We start from the raw sequence: 19,345 nt of genomic DNA, 5'->3' as shown, positions 1-19,345 counted from the left end.
TCAAGTATACTTCCCACTTATACCTGTAAGAATGGCCAAAATCAAAAACACTGATGACAACTTATGCTGGAGAGGTTGTGGGGAAAAGGGAACACCTCTGCATTGCTGGTGGGAATGCAAGCTGGTACAACCCCTTTGGATGTCAGTGTGGCAATTTCTCAGAAAATTAGGAAACAACCTTCCTCAAGACCCAGTAATACCACTTTTGGGTATATATCCAAAGGATGCCCAATCGTGCCACAAGGACATATGCTCAACTATGTTCATAGCAGCATTGTTTGTCATAGCCAGAACCTGTAAACAACCTAAATTCCCCTCAACCGAAGAATGGATAAGGAAAATGTGGTACAGTTATACAACGGAGTACTACTCAGCAGGAAAAAATGACATCTTGAAATTTGCAGGCAAATGGATGGATCTAGAAAACATTGAGTGAGGTAACCCAGACCCAGAAAGACAAATATGTGCACTCACTCATACGTGGCTTTTAGACATAAAGCAAAGAAAACCAGTCTACAGTTCACAATCCCAGAGAACCTAGACAACAAAGAGGACCCTAAGAGAGACATACATGGATCTAATCTACATGGGAAGTAGAAAAAGACAAGATCTCCTGAGTAAATTGGGAGTATGGGAATCATGGGAGAGGGTGGAAGGGGAGGGAAGGGGGGAAATATAGCCCCAATAAAAACAAAACAAAAGAACAGGGCTCAGCACGAGGATAATAAACTGGGCTTGTATTCTTGTTTCCCAGTCCCCTGGCTGCCACTTGCCAGTTGTGTGTCCTTGAGTAAGACAAAGGGATGGCAAAACCCTCTTTATAGAACTCTGAGAGCAAGCTAACAATCAGAAGGCACCTTAGGTGGGTGAGGAAGGACAGGGTGATCAAATGTCCTGCATCATAAACCCATGCTGGAAGGATCAGTGTTGTCTCAGGACACTCCAAGACCAAGTTCTCAGCACAGAGGTGGTTTATTTGCCCCAGATGGACAAAAGGCAGGGAATAAGAAAGGAGATAGAGGAGGAGGGAGAAGGGGAAGGGAGCAGAGATATTTGTCCCAGAGGGGGACCAAGGACTGCCTCTGGGGAGAGGAGACAGACATGACCCATAGGAAAATGACAGTTTATAAACTTAAAAGGGGAAACCCTGTGTTAGGATGGGGTGTTTAAATTGGTCTTTTTCGGTGGGCCAGAGGAGGCTTTTGATTGCCGGACTTCAATAGCTGGACCGTGGTAGTCAGCCTCAGGAGGAGGAAGTGGCAAAATAAGGAAATAGGCCTTGGGGGCTAGCTTCAGAAATGTAATCTAATTTTTATTTAGCAAGGCAGAGTGGATGGGGGAGAAGGGCTGGCTGGAGTCCTTCCACATGCAATTAAAGCCACCTAAAGATTTTATTTTTAATTCCTGCATATGGGTGTTTGGCCGGTGCCAGTGGAGGCCCCAGTGTTGTGCCTGCACCTCTGGGATTTACAGATGTTTGTTAGCCGTGTGGGTACTTGGAACTGAACCCAGATCCTCTGGAGGAGCAGCAAGTTCCCTTAACCACTGACTCATCTCTCCAGATGTGCCAAAAATCACACTGAAGTAAAAAACCGTGCCTTCAGCAGCTGCTGCTGGGAAGACTGGCACTCACGCTATCCACCGAACTACATCTCCAGCCTGAAAGTATTTTCTTCGCTTTGTTTTTGGAACGCCTTTTGCTAGTACCTAGGATCCAGTTGAATTTTGCTATGCAGACTTCATTTATTGACAAAGATTGTGTATGTGTGTTTTCCTTTTTTTTTAATTTAATCATGTGATCTTCAAATACAGAGTTCCTTTCCAAAGCAGGCTGTATTTATTTATTGCCCACTTGCACTGGCTAGAATTTCACTCACAGCATTGAACAGGGGTAATGAGAGCAGGCATTTCCGACCTCAGGGGCAGCCTTCCAGCATCTCACCATGTCATACATGGCATCCACTGTGGATTGGTTCAGTTGTTTTTAATCACTCCATAGCAAGTTAAGGAAATACATTCAACTCCCAACTTAAATAGGCAGAAATAGCAGTATCCCTTTTATGTATTTTTGAGATAAGGTCTCACTGGTGGAGCTCTGGCTGGCCTGGAACTCACTATATAGACCAGGCTAGCCCCAAACGCACGGAGATCTGTCTCTGCCTCCTGGATGCTAAGATTAAAGGCAGGTGCCTTGCTTGGCTAGTATCCCCATTTTAGATGTGAAAGCCAGTCTCAGAGGTTAAGCCTCTTACCCCTGGGCCACAGACCTTGTCAAGAGCTAGCCACTTGAGAGAGTAGCACTTGAGGCTCTAAACTAGAGCCGTTAGCAAGGCCTCTCCAGTGCGGCAGAGCATCAGCCTAGGGACAACCTCTGATTCTGTCTTTTTGGTCTAAATCCAGTCTAAGATTCTGGTTGCAGGAATCAGGATGATGGGGATGGGGGCAGATGACTTGTTATTTGTGCTGAGAGTCGGCCTTGTGCCATGGGGAGGAACAGAGAGGCGAGGGGACAGGGTGGTCAGAAGATAAGCATCTCTCTGAGGTAGGGGAGGGGAGCTCAACTTTGGAGAGTTCTAGCAGTGACCTGAACTTGCTGAGGCTAGGTTCAACTTGACTTCTACAGATAGACTATAAGCGGGGCCTGATAGCACAGCCTATAATCCCAGTCATACTGGAGGCTGGGACTGAGGCTGGAAAGTTAAAGACCAGTTTATTGTAGAATATTATTTTAAGATGTGTTACATTTGTTTATGCTGTGTGGAACATTTGTTTTAATGGTGCAAAGATGTGTTGCATTCTTTTATGTTGTATTTAACTCTGTATTACTTTGCCTGTCTAGAACACCTGATAGTCTAACAAAGAGCTGAACAGCCAATAGCAAGGCAGGAGAAAGGATAGGTGGGGCTGGCAGGCAGACAGAATAAATAAGAGAAATTTGGGAGAAGAGCAGGAGAGATAAAGGAGCATGAAAAGAAGGAGCCAACCACGGGGTAAGAGTAGAAATAAGACTATAGAAGTAAGAAAATAAAAAAGCCCAGAGGCAAAAGGTAAATGGGATAATTTAAGAAAAACTGGCTGGCAGCAAGCCAAGCTAAGGCCAGGTATTTATAAGAAAGAATAAGACTCCATGTGTGTATTTATTTCAGAGCTGAGTGGTGGACCCCAAAGAAGCCAAAAGAGTAAAACAACCAACACCACCAGCCAGGGTAACTTAGTGCCTCAAAATTTAAAACAGAGAGGACTCGAAATGTAACTCTTGGTAGGATGCTTGTGAGAATTTCTGGAATCAATGGAACAAAACAAAAAGAAAAAAAAAGACCTCTAAACAACCTCCCAAAATAAATAAATCATATAGATAACTCTATTGACTAGCATCTACAGCCCATCGTTCCTGTGGGGCTAGTGCTTGGTCAGTGGTTCCTGGATACCACAAGATGCCCTGAATCCCGTTCTAAAGGATCCTTGAGGCTCAGAAAGAAATGAGAAGGTCTCGGAGTCCAAACTCCACTAAGCCTCTCTGTCAAGAAGTGGAAGTAGGAGCTAGAAAGCTTAACCACACTTACTCTTACAGAGGAACCAGGTTGTTCCCAGCACCCACAGGGCACCTCACAACCATCTGCCTCTCCAGTCCCTCTCTATCAATGCCCTCTTCTGACCTCTGAGGGTACCAGGCACAAATATGGTGAACAGGCGTGCATACATGCAGGCAAAATACTGATACACATAAAATAATAAGTCTTTAAAATATACAGAGCCCGGGCATGGTGGTGGTACACGCCTTTAATCCCAGCACCTGGAAGGCAGAGGGGGTCAATCTTTGTAAATTTGAAGCCAGCCTGGTCTACATAGTGAGTTCTAGGACAGCCAGAGCTACATAATGAGATCCTGTCTCAAAAAGAAAAAAAGGCAGGGAGCTGAGGCTTGTGCTTATGGATTGAAGCCCGAAGCCTGAAAGTGGTTGCTTTTAGGGTTTCCAGGGCTCTTAGTGTCTGTGGCTCAGTATGGGAGCACACAGGCCTTGTTTGAGCACCCTCCGTGTGGTCACCTCTGTGTGAGTGGGTGTTATCCAAACTGCCAGATACTTGGACCCTTGATAAGAAAGGGTCCCTTTCTGACCCTTCTTCCTCTTCAAACATCTGGCTGCCCATCAGTTGTCTGGTATCAGTGACCTCATGGGCTGGAACTACCCAAGGGAAGACGACTTTTACAGCAGTGATGTTGGCATGGCCCTTTGCCCATGGCTCCCTCATCTGCTCCAGCTGCCGCCTTCAAGCTGCTGAGGATGGCTCCCCCAGATGTCAACGTCTGTCCTGTCCCCTGTGGCTCCCCCACCGCCTGAGCAATCTCCCTGACTCCCCGATGAAGCAGCCTCATTTCTTTTTGACAGCCATTTCCTTGGAACAAAAGCTGGAAGGCTATCCCTCCATCAGGGGCTGAGCCAGACGTCAGGGAGGTGGGAACTAGACTACTGGGAAGGGTCCCTTTGATGCTTTTTCTTGGTGTGACATTCCTAAAAGCCCAGGACCTTGGGATCTCTCTACCCTGGGATGTGGTGTAGTAGTCACCATGGATAGCAGGCCTGCTCAGCCACCATAGCCTGGAACCTAGCCACATAGCTGACCTTCACCGCTCAAATGGACACTACAGCTGTAGAGATTTGTTGAGTGGTGGTGATGAGGTGGCCTTCATGCCAAAGACACGCCTAGACACTCACCCCTGGAGAGTCCTCCTGCTACTGACTGGGGGATAACAGAGAAAGGAGACCACCATTAATCAGGGCAGACTCTTGAAGCAGGTGATGCAGGAGTTGGGGCTGTGTATCTTCCTTACGAGGATTGTGGCGTTTTCCCCATCAAGGGCATACCTGGCTTAGACATGCTTCAGTCCCTCACCATTGTCTTTGAGAACTATTATTTGTTTTTTTAATTGATTACTTTATAATTTTTTGAGCTAGAGTCTCATGTAGCCAAGGCTTGTCTTGAACTCCTGGTCTTCCTGCTGTAGCCTCCTGAGTGCTGAGGTAACAGGTGTGGTTTTAAGATTGTTTAAGCATTGATTGATCGATTCTATATGTGAGCATGCTTCTTCTGTTACCCATATGTAGAAGTCGGAGGACAGTTTGAGAGAGGCTGTTTTCTCCCACCATGTCAGTTTCCAGAGATTGGACCCAAGCCGTCAGGCTTGGTGGAAAGGACCTTCATTCATTAAAGCTAATTTTAAAAAGTTCTTTTTATTGTTTATTCATTGATATGTATGTATATGTTGGCATGCTGTGGTACGTCACCAGTGCTTAGGTTATAGGTGTGTGTTACCACGTCTAACAAGATTTGGCTGCTCTTTTACCTTTCTGATACAGACATTTGTCCTGGGTTCAGCTGAGACTGGGCCCAGACCATCTGTAGTCAAGGTAACACAAGTGTAAAATCTTCCTCCCAGGAGATGCTCTCTGGGTACTCTCTGCCCTCAGGAAGCTCCAGCCAGTGCTGAGAGGCCCATCATAGATACTTGCATGTCAGTATGATGACTGTAAGCTCTAGGGAGGGCGTCCCAGGGAAGAGCCTTTAACGACATGTTGGTCAGGATGCGTAGGAGCTGGCTACTAAGAAGGTGCGGTGGTTTATTAAAAAGGATGAGTATGTTCCATGTACATGACAAACCCTAAAGTCCTAAGCAGTGGAGGCACCGACCTTAACTGAGTTCTGAGGAACACCAGACTTGGTGCCAGGGTTTTGTGTACATTATATCAGCCGATGCTCTCAACAGCCCAGGGCTTTTCTTGGCAGAGTTCTGGGCGTCACCAAATGCTACAGCATCTATCTAGGCTCTCCCATCCTCAGTCTGCTTTTGGTGCATTTGTCCTGGGGTAAATACCACCTCCTCATGGGTATGGTCCTATTCTGTGACAGCTAAACTCCGTTCACGAGCATTTTTGTTGCCTCTATTCATAAGGATCACTTATGTGTGCTGCTTCCATCCGGTGATCCTGGCTACATAGAGTGACTTAGAAGGACTCTGTACAACCGTTTTTGGAAAAGATTGTGAAGAGGGTGTTGGTCCTTTAAGCATTTGGCAGCGTTCACCAGAGACCCACCTGGCCATGGCTTTGTGTGTGTGTGTGTGTGTGTGTGTGTGTGTGTGTGTGTGTGTGTGAAGGCTCAAGCTATTAGAAATTACTCAGGTTTTGTGTCTTGAGTCAGTTGTGACATTTGTGTCATTCCAGGAAGCCATGTTGAGCTTCATTATCTAGTCGTGGTTAGAATCCTTTCACGCTCCTTCAGATTTCTCTTCTTGCAGTTAGAAGCAGCGTGTTTACTGCCGGTCCCCACACACAGCTCACCTCCTGCATAAGCAGAGGGATCCCTAATATGCTTAGCAGTGAGCAGCATCAGCTGCAGAGTGGGGACCTGGGAGTAGCCTGGGTTAATTTCCTCCTGTCTGTCTTGTGAATCCTGTTCCCACAAAGAAGGGGCATAAATTCTTTTGTCACTTTCTTAATGACACATGAGTAACAGACTGTAGGTTGTTCCTGACAAGCTGGTCTTTCCTATCAGTGACATTGGTCCTAATTTCGTTTTTCTCTTAGGTGTTCACCTCCCATGGCCCCACAGTGATCATGCCCACGTGGTTCTGCTCTCGGGCCTGGTTTTCCCATGTGGGCCTGTTTGATGAAGGGGGACAGGTAAGTGCCAACCAGTAGAACTTGGGCTCTTTCTGGGTTCCCCTAGGTGAGGGAGGGTGCCTGCAAGGCACCGATAATCAGGCCAGGGTTTTCAGGAAATCACTTCAGACTCTTTCCTGTAGCACGAATAATAAAAACCCAGAGACAGAACTTGGGGTTTACAACCTGAAGGTCAGAAAAGCAAAACAGCCAGTCCCTGACTTTTACCTCTTAGTCCAAAATGACGATCCTGCCTCCAGGAATCTCAGAATGAGATTGTGTCTGTGAGCTGTCTCCTTCCGTTTTATATTCCTTTCTAGGGCTGGGATTAAAGGCGTGTGACACCTGGTTTCTGTGGCAAACTAGTGTGGCTACTTGGATTAAAGGTGTGTGTCGTCATTGCCTGACCTCTAGTGGCTTTAGCCTTGCCGCTGGTCTTCAGGCAAGATTTATTTATCAAAATACAAGTATACCACTACACTTTTCCAGCACCCCGGTGTTACTACTCATGATTGTGCTAACTGCAGTGGGTTTCGGTGAACATGCTCAGAGCCACAACATCTCTGGAATGCTGTTGGTGGGAAACTAGGTGGTAAGGAAGGTATTAGCTACTTTGTCTCTACCTCTGGGTCTGTTGAATCCTCAGGGCTGGCTTGTATCCTGCAGGGAGCCGGCATATGGCCTTGTTGTCCTCCAGCCCCTGCCTAGCAGTAGTGAATATTCTCACTCCCAAGCAACAGCTCTGCTGGTGAGCCTGACCCCAGTCTGAGCTAAGCCCTTCGTCAGATCTGTTTTGTGTTATTTACTCTCCCTTTTGAAACCAGTTTGAGTCGGTATTGATTTTTCCATCCAAAACGTTCCCACCTCCACACCTTCCTGTTTGTTAAGGCTGTATGATACGGCTCAGAGACCTGTCTCAAGTTCTGTTACTAAGCACATTGGTTTTGGTGTGGGAGGAAGTGAATTTTCATCAAGGCAGTATTTGTTCTGCCTGAGTCAAATATACTTTTCACCTCCGTGTCTTCTCTGCTTATTCCCTGGTTCCTAGCTCAACATCGCCCCCTTCTGACCACGATGTTAAAATACAGCCTTGTAACAGACTGCACTCAGGTGAAATCCTTGCCTTCTGATGCATCCAACCGCTCCTTTTCAGCATCTCATTGAGGGCCTCCTGGGAAACCATCCCCTTTTTGCCACATTGATGAGATTTCCGTTTTCCAAGGCCATGCAGCTCTGTGTTCACTGATTGCTGATAGTTTGCCCCAAGACCTTTTCTGCCCCACAGAGTAGAATTTAAGGCAGGACTGGATTTCAGATCCACACACAGCCGACCCCCTGCTTCATCCTTATGTCTTAGAGTTCATTCCTCACCTGCTGAGGAACAAGTTACTAATCTCCATTTCTGTCATGTGACCTGCACCAACCTACATCACCCTTGAGTATCAACGGTGGATTCTTTTATTGGGGCAAAGTCTGGCTGTGGCGTTCAGGCTGAGCACTAGCTTCTGGGCTCAAGCAATCCTGTGAGCTCTGCCTCCCAGAGAGCTGGGACCACAGGGGCCACCATCTTTGGCTCTAAACAAAACACCTTTCCACAGCTCCTGACAGCCTGGGTCAGTACCCAGCATGGTGAGCACTGTCTTCTGGCTTTTTCAGGGGGTACCAGAGGACTTGCTGTTCTTCTATGAGCACCTTAGGAAAGGGGGTGGCGTCTTCCGTGTGGACCACAACCTGCTCCTCTACCGCTATCACCCGTATGCAGCCACACACTCGGTCCTTGAGTAAGTAGGACATACCAAGTCCTGGAAATACCTGGGACGGCAGGGACAGGTAAGGTGCCGGTGTGGCCAGGCCCAGATCACTTGTAAGTCACTGGTGTGATTGGAGTTAGGACTTAATGGAGCTCATAATCGTGGGGTGTAGGTAATACCACTGAGGAGGTAAGTGGTGGGGTTGGAGTATACTGTACCACCTCATAGTAAGTCCTTCAGGGCTACTGGATGTCCTGTTTCAGAGGTCAGGAAATACCAGTGCCAAAGCCAAATACCGGTTTCCTTGATTGTGTGAGGTGAAGGCTTGCTCTCAGCTTTGTTCTCATTTGCTCTAACCTAGCGCAACTCACTGTGGAACCCAAGAAAAGATCTGATGGGCTAATGATGACCCCTTTCCACTTTTCTTTGGCGCGGGCCATCTGTCCTTGGCTCTCCAAGCCCACTGGTTAAAGATGTGGAACCAGGCTTGCTCTTAGTATAAAAGAGAGAGCTTCTTAACTCTTCAGTCTGTGCTGTGTATGAGACAGAGGTGTTAACAAGAGAACGAGCAACAGACCATGTTTCTCACTAAAACCTCAGTCACATTAGCAAACTAGGTTCAGCAGTACGAATGAAACAGATACAAACCAAGAGTACAGCTGTCTTAAAAATCAGCTAGTATAGGTTTACATCATCTGGTGTAAACTATACCTGCATTAAAACACACAGCAGTGTTTCTCCCAAGAAGGAACCCCTTCCCAGTGTCCACTGATAGAGGTAGAAATTAGTCCCAGAACACTGGGAGCTATCTGGGCACCAAGCTGCAGGTGTTTCTGGTACCGATTCTACTGGCTGAAACACTACACTCATCTCTCGTCATCCCGTGGACCGTGTGAGCGTGAGCAGCCTTGGGATACGGTCATTTGTATAACGGGGGTCCTTCCCATGCTCGTCCGTGAGGCTCGACTCCTGGGTGGTGGTTTGCAGCCCACCCAGCAGGCACTCCTCACGCCCTCAGCAGAGCGGCCTGTGTAGACAGAGTTCATGCCTTTGTGTTTTCACAGTAAGCTTTGCCACCCACAGCATAAAAATAAGTGATCTAATGTGAGTTTCTGTGTTGGATTAAAGTCTTTAAGCTGTGAGCCGCACCACCTCCCAGGATAGCAGCTGTAATTACAGCGTGAGGCTCGCTTGAGAGTTGTCTTTGTCTAATCTATCAGAAGTCTTCAGGTGGCAGTACCTCGATTCTGTCGTTTTTATTTCAGGCTCAAAATGGCCTGAATTTGTGCCATTTGTTCATGTGTGTAATACCTCAGATACCAAAGGACATAGAGGAGAATAGCCCCTTCAGGAAATCAAGCATTCCTTAAACTCGTGAGCAGTTGAACCGACTGTTGCCACTTCATCTGGTGCCTTCATACTCTCACTGAGGGTTCTTTAGTCTTAGGATATGTTTAACCTTTCCTGATACCCAGGCTGCCTATATTCTGCAAGCTGTTAGCTTCCCATTCTCACAGTTGAGGTCAGAAGAGAAGTATGTTTCTGACCTTGTTCCCTGGCAGTATGATGCTGGGTTTGTGCTTTTATCAAATATTTGGAGAGAACTAAATAGGGCCCTTTTTCCCAGATAAGTGCAGCAACAAGATGCACCTCAAAAGTAGGGATGAGGGGACCAGACACGTCCTGACCCCTGGTATTCAGCCCAAGATGGCTTGTGCTGACATACAGCTGCTGTGGTACCTGACGGGATAGGTGGGCCATCCCCTGTGTGCCTCTGGCAAGATTTTTATAGCCTTTTGTTTCTGGCCACAGATGCTACTGACCAGTGACCATGCCTCCTGGGAATAGGGTCCTTTCCCACCCCACTAGCTTCCGCTTACCCATGGACTCTTGTGGGTTGGTACAGTGCTAAGTCTGTGATCGTTCAGCCTCAATGTAGGCATTTGGGTCCAAGAAAACCAGTTCCCTTAGCTGTTGACCCCAGCTCTAAGTCGATGGTCTCTTAACAAAAAGAGACAAACTTGCTGGGTTGCCAGACGGCCTGTTCTCCAAGCAGATTCCTAGGAGAAACAAGACCAGTGCAGGATGCTCTAGCAAGGCCCAGATGTCCAGCAATTTCTGCGTCACCCCTTTTAACTGCACACAATCCCCCTTCCCATTAGAAGCCACCTAACAAAACTCGGGATGCTAAGGGCCTTCCAGCTAGAACCCAGTCCTGGTGGACAGGTTTGGGATTGCAGTATAAAATCATTGGTGCCCAGGGTTTTGGGGAACCAAGTTGACTTCACTGTCCAGTTAAACCCACCATCCTGTAAGTAAGCTTCACAGTAAGCTTCATAGACGGAGCATAGCAGGATCAGAGATTTTTCTCACACAGAGATACCCCAGTGGACCCAGTGAGTATGTGGGCAGGATCTCACCAACACATCATCTGTGCTTAGTCTCTAGCAGGAGCTGCTGTTGTACATGTTTACTTACCTATGACCATGTCACATACATACATGCAGAAAGGCACATGGGCAGTCACGGCACGTGTGCACATATACTGCACAAGAGCATTGTGCATGTACCCTCATGGATTTGATGCATACATCACATCTTGCTCAGGGACTGACCAGAACAGACCCCTTGAAGTGACCAACGCTATGGGAACAAACTCTCAGGGTGTCCTCAGAGGTCAAGTGAGGACAAGCAGCCCTCTAGCCGCGTCTAGGCAGGGCATTCCTTGAGGAGCCCAAGAGGACACAGAGATGCCTCATAGCCCCTGCTACATCTCCTGTGTTCATATCCACGAACCCTCACAGTGGGCTGTCTCCATGCAGGTTTCCTGCAAAGGCCCTTGCTGGAGGCAGAAGGGAAGGGGGCGCTTGGGGCTAGGATGAGATGGAGGTTGGCCTGCTGGCATCTCACAGGGTCTGAGAAGCCTGGGGTTGCTTCAGCCTCATTTTGTTGAGAACCCTCACCTACACTTAGAGCAGACAGAGGGGTGTGCTGGGGGTGCCAGCTAGTCTTGATCTTTTGCCTTTGACTCTACCCTCCTGCCTTCTGCTCCCATATTGAAACTGGTTGGGCCCATCACTCTAAAGTTTGCTGAGAGATAGAAATCAGGTCCTTTCTTGGCTTATGACATTGCTGAAGTGTCTGACCCTTGCTTGAGGTCTGATGTGAGATCGAGGTTCTCAGGGTCTTCCCTTTCCTTGGGTGACAGCATAGCTGCAGAGAGGTGTATGTATGGGGCTGAAGCTTGTCCTGTGTGTGACTTTCTCTTATAAAGGGGGCACTGCAGCCATCGAGAGAACGGGCTGGGGTTCTGGCTGGGGTTCAGGATTAAATGTTGTTCCCCAGAACCTCCAGGGAATCCCCTACCAAAACCACTGAGCTAGGCATAACCCTAATTAGAATGTTTTTAACATAGGAGATCTCAGGGAAATGCTGAACAGGCAAAGCATGCTTTGATGTGGGTAGTGACATCAGGAGGCGCAGCCCTGAATACAAGGGAGGCACCATCCAAAGGACAGAGCGCTAGGGTCTGGGAGGCCCTTAGATGAGGGGCAGCAGGTGAGGAGATCTCAGGAGAAAGAACCAGCCCTGGAGATCTTCATCCAAGGGCCTACTGTGCCCAGAAAGGGACATCTAGGGTAGAAAGTTTATTTCCTAGTGTGACTATGACCTTACCCAGGCCTTCCTTGTGAGTATTGACTCTTCTGTGAAACTAGACCAGGGTGGTTTGGTCCACTCCCACTCCTTTTGTCTTTCTAACTCAGAAGGACTAGTTGCCACATTTAGAATTTGGAACCTGGGGAGACTGAACTTAGGTCCTCATGTTTCTACAGCAAGCACTTTACTGATGGAGCCAGGTTCATTCTCTACCACCACATAAAAAGCAATGCACACCTGTAACCCCAGTGCCGAGAAAGGAAACAGGGTCCCTGAAGCTTGCTGGTAGTCTTGCTGAGTTGGCGAGCTCCAGGTTCAACCCTGTCTCAGGTAAGATACCTGATGCCAGCCACTGGGTTTTGCATGAACCCTCCTGTTTGTGCACACGTATACACACCTGCCACATACTGGAGACACTCGTGTGCTGCTGGAACTGGCAGCTGTGGAGAGGCCCTCATCCATCAAGTCTCAGGGTCCCAAATAGAAATTGGGATCAATATGAGTGGCTAAAAGGCTTCCCAAAGAGCATTGCTGTACATGGTGGCTCATGGTGACCTCTAACTATGACAGTGGTAGGTAGAGCCAGATCTCCCTTGGTTTAAACTTCATGTAAGCCGTTCACATGTGTCCCCAGGACTAAGGGGTAAGGTGGCTCTGGAGCCCACAACATCTGACCAGCCCTAGCTTTCCCCTCTGCTTGGCTACAGAGTTACCATCTGGACCCACCGTGTCCACTTCCTAGAGGAACAAGTCCTGCCCCGTTGGAAGTCCTTCACCATTTGGAACGCAGGCAAGCAGGGGCGTAGGTTATACCGCAGCCTGACAGCAGCCAGCCGGTGCAAGGTAGAACCCTGTCCTCCTCATCCCTTGGCCACTCTCCTGACTCCCTCAATCCTGTCATGTCTTTACCGTACACCCATGACCACCATCTGACCTGCCTGCCCGTGTTCACCCCCAGGTGGTGGCCTTCTGTGATGTTGATGAGAACAAGATCAGAAAGGGCTTTTACTGCCATGAGGAGTCTCAGGTATGTAGCCGTGTGCAGAACACCAAAGCACCTTACAGGGGAGGATCATCCATACCATGCCAGCTTCCCCTTATACTTTGGCATTTTTGGCTCTGCCCAAAAATGTAGCCCTCAAAGAGTCTCCAGGACCCCTTAGGACTCTGCCCCCGTCCTTGGGGAAACAGCTACGTGTTCCTTCGGCATGGGCATCAATGTTGGCATACCAGAGTTGGTTCTTGTGGCTATCAGGTGGCTGGGGCTGCCACAATCCAGGACACAACCACCTGTCCTGCCCCGACTGGCCCAAGACTCCCATCAGCTACTTGACCACAAGCTACTGAGAGTAGAGCTATGGTTAGGACAGGTTCCAGGGAGTTCCTTCTGTGTGACGCCCTAGTGACTCATGGCTGACACCATCTTTATAGGAGAGACCCAAGCCGAAGGTCCCCATCCTGCATCTCCAAGCTGCCCGGCCACCCTTTGTCATCTGTGTGAAGCTGGTGAGTGTTGGCTCTGGTTGTGGGGCTCCTTGGTGCTTTCCCACTCTGACCCAGTGACTAAAACAAAGGACAAGACCTGACCATGGGTACCAGAGCATAGCCCGCTACCTGTATCCTTATTGTAAATCAGCTATAGTGGTATCTTGTTTGTGCCTTAGTAAGTAAACTCGCCTAAAGATCAGGGTGCAAAGCCACACTAGTCAGCCATGCAGTGGTGGCACACACCGTTAATCCCAGTAGCCACACTAGTTAGCCATAGAGGCCAGGTGGCGGGTGGTATATACGTTTAATCCCAGCACTAGAAAGGAATCTAAGACTGGAGGAGACAGGTGGCCATAAAAACACCCTGAGCTAAGTTAGAGGTGGGGGATGAGGTGGGCACACCTGGTAACACCCTCCTAAAGCTGTTCTCAAAGTCATTGTTCTGAGCCCAGCCACCACGTTCAAGCACTGTGGCTCATGTTTCACAAAGGGCAGCCTTGCCCACATAGAGTAACAGCCTGGTGGTGACCAGTGGGGCCACAGGACCCTGCTTTGGTTCATCTGGTTTCTCTGCTTTTGGTCATGTGGACATAGGTGCCAAGCATCCTGTTTCTGTGGAAAACAAGGTTACCTGTGGTCAGTATTACACAGAATCCCAGTCTCTCCAGGAAACGAGTCCCCAACAACTGTGCCAAGCTAACAATGACGGGACAGCAAGGTTCTTGGTGGAGCTAGGGCTAACCTTTCTTCATCTGCTCTGGACACTGTTTCTTGGCTGGTCAAGCATGTGGCAGATTCCCTCTCTCGGGAGTCTGCTCTTCAGATATTATTCCCAGAACTCTTTTAATGGGGTGACATTAACGGATTCTATGGTAATACTGCATAGGAAGTTCTTTCTTATACAGAACATCATGTTTATTAACAGAAAGCATCCACCACAGTTCACCTGGAAGGGATGTGTACTGGGCTGTGGAGGGCTAGTATGTCCTGCCCGTGGGACCTGCCCCTGGCCATTGACTGTGTGCAATCCTGATGGTCAGTAGCCATCCATGGCTTTTCCTCACTGTAGTAAAATGGGCCTGTCTTTTCACTGAGAAGCTTCTGGGTGCAGGCTGAGGCAGAGCTAAGCAGACCTTGTATCTCAGTCACTCTTGTCAGACTGTATCTGCTCACCGCTGGCCTCAGAGCCACCCACCATCCCGCTCCAGCTTTGGGTCCAGGGGAGTCTTATTCCTAAAGGTCTCACGGCAAGTGCTGGTAAGTTGTCTACTATTTGCTTGACTCCTTTTATTCTTGGATAGTTTGTCTCTCTCAAAGTCCTAATGGAAATTTCCAGATCTATCAGGAGAGACAGCATGGCCACCCTAAATGTCAGCAGCCACAGGACAAGGTATTACCAGCTTCAAAGATAGTGCTGTCACCCCGTTACCAGTGATGGTTATGGTGGGCCCTCAGCAAACAGTGTGGCTGTCCCCCACACGTTGGGCCATAGGTAGAACTCCAGCCTGTGTTTCAACCCATGGCTTCCAATCTGTGACAGCTCATTTCCGGTCGTTACAGGGGTAGGCGTGGGTTCTAGGTGAGACACGTCTATGTGTTTGTGTCTCCTATGGAGTGGTGTCACACAGTAGCAGATGACAGTCACACCTGGAAACAGGTACACAACAGCATTGAGCGGATGATACTGTGGGAGAAAAGGCCCCTCCTTAGCTGTTTCCACTGCTTACCAAGCATCTTCTAGCAGTGTGTAGCATTTCTCTTAACACAGTAAGGAAAATGGACCTGCCTGTGATTGTCTTACATATTTTGGATATTCTTTGTGTGTGTGGTATATTTGTATATGCTAGGGGAGGTCAGAGGTTGACACTGGCTTCATCATCATCTTCATCACTACTGAGGCAGGTTCTTTCACTCAGCTCCCTTGACTGGGCAAGACTATAGCAGGGAGGCAAACCAAGGGGTTCTCCTGTCCCCGACTCCCCACTGCTGGCATGCAGGTGTATACCACCACACCAGCCTTCACAGAGGTGCCAGAGACTGAACGCAGGTCCCCATGCATGTGAAAAGCACTTTACTGAAGCCATTTAAAATTCCAGAATTTTAAAGCTGATGGTATATTTTCGAGTAACTTACATTATTTGACTTTCCCCCTCATTCTGAGATGGATTTTCTTGATCGTGACGGTTTACACGGCCCACACCTATGCCTAGGACTTCTGCTATCTGTGATACGGTGAGAAGTTATTTTGATAGAAAGGTTAACTAGGGGTCCCTAGTTAATCTATTTGGTACATCTAATTGTCCCGGCCTCACATTAGGCAGCCCATTCTCTTGGTAAGGCTGAGATGATCGTTTCTGCTCCCTGGTCACATTCCAGGGTCTCACCACAGGAGGCTATTTTTACATTTCTTACTTAAATGAACTTTAGTGGCCCACGACACACAGAAGACGGCTCGACACAGGTTAGCAACCACTGGCCTGCAGGTCACATTTAGCCCTCCACCTCTTTTCATAAGTATCTTTATTAGAAAAGAGGGCAGAGTTACAGCCTCCTTAAGAACAGTGCAAGTGTTCCAAGGGGCTGGACGAAGTGTCCAAAGTACCCTATGTATGTCCAGGCTCAGAAGAGCTCCAAAAATTCTCACCCTTTTGGAGAACTATCTTGCTGTGGTCTGGGGGTGTCTCACTTAAAGCTGAGCACCACTCATCTGGTGGGAATTTAGATTCACTCTGCCATGTTTATAACTGGGATTTCTCCTTTGGAGTGTGATGGCAGAGTCCTCTACAACTCCGGTGTTAACCCTTGTTGGCTTGTGCCCTGCAGACACCCCTTCCCTTCATGTGTCCTCACTCTTCCAGAACATGTTAAACACAGGAGCATCCAGTGAGTAGTTCCGTGTTCAGCAGCGTTAAGTCTCATGGGGGCAGACTCTGACCTACCCTGGCCCAAGCCCGGTCACTTCTCTGAATATGGGGAAGGGAAAGGAGGGGAAGTGAGAGGGAAAAGAGGAAGGGCAGCAGGTGTGGCCACTGTGGACATTTCTGCTTTTTCAGGCAGCTCACTCAGGTGTGTTTCACTTTTACTTTTTGTTTTTTGAGACAGGGTTTCACTTTGTAGCCCTGGCTGTCCTAGAACTCACTCTGTACCAGGCTGGCCTTGAACTCAGATCTCAGAACTTGAGATCCGCCTGCCTCTGCCTCCCAAGTGCTGGGATTAAGTGTGCGCCACCACCGCCCAATTCACTCGAGTGTTTCTGACCACCAGTAGCAATGATGGGACAAGTAGGGTCAGTGTCACAGCCCAGCTCAGAGGCCTGTTGTGCTGGCCCAAGGACAGATGCCTTAAGAGGAACAAAGCGGTCCCTCCCACATCCTACCAGATGCCACTAGTGGGGCTGTTCTTTAGCAAGATTATGGCCCTTGCTCCCTTTAGGGACTGGGGGTGGGGGTGACAGGTAAGAAGAGTCACGGGGTGGGCACTTGGTAGATCTTGCAGAGATGAGACAAAGTTCCCTGAATAGCAGGAAGGAAAGGTAAACCAGAGAGTGCCTTATCTGCCTTCTGGCAAGGGCGCCTCTCAGTACCTCACCCTACTGGTGGCCAACACAGCTGTACAGCAGCAGTTCTAGCTGTAGCTCCCACTGGGCCTTGGGTTTCCCTGCAGCAGTCAAGAGCAAGAGGAAGCCTGACTGAGCTGGATCTCCTCTCCCCACAGGACCTCACAGGGGGTGCGTTTGAAGACAACCTGAAGTCACTGAACTTGCAGGAAGGCCGGGACTTCGTTCACTTCAGCTGAGGCTGCCGCCAGGTGTCTGGATTGCACCCACTGCAGGTTCTGAGCCTTGTCTGCTCTACTCCCCTCCACAGACAACTGTCCGTCACTCTCTGCTTCCTCCAGCCCCTCCCCTCAGGTTCTGTTCCTTAGTTTTCACTCTAGTTTCTGCTACATAACTTGGTCTTAATCTTCTAAGCACCACTTTAGGCAAATTTCCTGTGTTTGGTAACTTGGACCAACTGGTAATTTTTAAAATACTACTTTACCTTTTAAAAGCAGGAGTCTATATTATCAAAGTTCTGGCTTCTAGGTTCTAGACATGTCTATTAAGCCAAACTTTTCTTCATTTTTCAAACCATCTGTACTAGCTACTTTTCTCATTAGTGTGACCAAATACCAAACAAGCAGCAATTTCTGGAGGGATATATAGGCTCGTGGTTTGAGGGTACGGTCTGTCATGGTAGGGAAGGCATTGATGGTAGGCATTGTTCTTCACAGCTCTCGACCGGGCTCTAAACCCTGTCATCCAGCAACCCACGTCTTCACAACAGGCCCTAATTCCCACAGGTGCCACCACCTGGGAGAGAATGATCAAACTCAAGCCTTTTGGGCATTTCACATTAAATGATAAGATTTTGCCTCTCAATTTCAGTGCCCTTCCCAGATGGTAGGCTGGCTTTGCTCTTCCTGATTTACTCTGTTACTGAGGTAGTGTCTTACTGTGTAGCCCAGGCTGGCCTTGAACTCTCCTTCCTATCTCCACCTCCTAAGCAGTGGGCTACAGACGTGTGCCCAGCTTAAACATTGTTGGTACATTCACATATATCCAAGGTTTAAAGCTCTGACATCTTCCTGCTCAAGGAAACGTGGGCATCTCCCTCTCCAAGGCTGAGCCTTCCCAAGTTTTGTCTGTGTCCCTCCAGGTTAGTCTTGTCTTTAAACGGGGACTTGAATGCACTCCTGTTGTGTCAACAATCTCCTTTCTTATTGATGTTTGTCACAGTTTATCCTCCTTTTTCTTGTCATTCATGTTAAGACTTTCTCCGCTGCTGCTGTGATACCTTCCTCCGCAGCTCCAATCACCTGGTGTCTGCGTTTCCTACACACCACCCTCATTCAGATCACAGGACTAAGACCCCTTTCTACCTCACTTGTCCACTTGAAGAAATTTTACCTGTATGTTAAACCCCATATTTAGCTACCATGCATTTCTCCCTTGCTTGGTATCCTGACGGAAACTGCATGCATGAGGTCATTTTTTGCTGCTTAAAGTTCACCCACAGAAATCACTGCTTTCAGCTGGGGATCCTGGAGACTCTGACTGTACTGAATTACTACAGCCCGCTTTCTTGAATGGTAGTTACACTGTGGTAGTCTGAATGTATTTAGCCCCCATAAGCTCATAGGTAGTGGCACAATTATGAGGTGTGGCCTTGTTGTAGGAAGTGTGGTCTTGTTAGAGGCTGGACAGGTGACACAGGCCTTTAATCCAGACCTTGAGGCTGGTGATCATATCTTTAATCTGGACCACACCTTCTTGAGGAAGTGTGTCACCGTGGGGGTTGCCTTCGAGGTTTCATATACTCAGGACACTGCCCAGTGAGTCAGTCAACTTCCTGTTGCCTGCAAGATGTAGGATACTCATCTATTTCTCCAGCACCTGCCTGCGTGCTTCCTGCCATGAGGGACTGAATCTCTGAACTGTGAGCCCCTGCAATTATGTGTTTTGAGATGCCATAGTCATGGTGTCTCCTCATAGCAATAGTAAACCCCACCGAAGACATACACCATACACATGATTTAGCCAAGCTGACAATAATTTTTCAGTATAATGCAGATCTTACTGTCTTCCTCAACTCCAATGTCTGCTGGTGAGCTGGTAACCACTGGACTACCATCTGCCTTCTTAACAGTAATTTTACCTACCCAGGGCACCTGGTGCCAGCTCAGATCCCACCCCCACCCCCAAGGATTGGTTGTCTAACCATGAACATTCCTAGTCTGGGAAGCAGGGATA

General features: G+C 48.3%; 1 protein-coding gene across 2 annotated transcripts in view; it reads left to right on the top strand.

The window, feature by feature from the left end:
* The window catches only part of B3gntl1 (UDP-GlcNAc:betaGal beta-1,3-N-acetylglucosaminyltransferase like 1), a 67,700-nt gene that overhangs the window by 47,181 nt on the left and 1,174 nt on the right, over positions 1-19,345 (top strand). For both annotated transcript variants that reach the window (XM_050130441.1, XM_050130443.1), the window contains exons 7-12: positions 6,584-6,679; positions 8,315-8,439; positions 12,774-12,909; positions 13,025-13,093; positions 13,498-13,572; positions 17,269-17,385. In XM_050130441.1, coding sequence (XP_049986398.1) covers positions 6,584-6,679; positions 8,315-8,439; positions 12,774-12,909; positions 13,025-13,093; positions 13,498-13,572; positions 17,269-17,349 — 582 coding nt within the window. In that variant the 3' untranslated portion in view covers positions 17,350-17,385. The remainder of the gene's footprint in view (positions 1-6,583; positions 6,680-8,314; positions 8,440-12,773; positions 12,910-13,024; positions 13,094-13,497; positions 13,573-17,268; positions 17,386-19,345) is intronic.

This window comes from Alexandromys fortis, unplaced genomic scaffold (genome assembly GCF_014885135.2).
Source record: "Alexandromys fortis isolate MF-2015 unplaced genomic scaffold, M_Fortis_MF-2015_v1.1 scaffold_349, whole genome shotgun sequence".
Lineage (NCBI taxonomy): Eukaryota > Metazoa > Chordata > Mammalia > Rodentia > Cricetidae > Alexandromys > Alexandromys fortis.
This window is presented reverse-complemented; position numbering and strand designations above follow the sequence as displayed.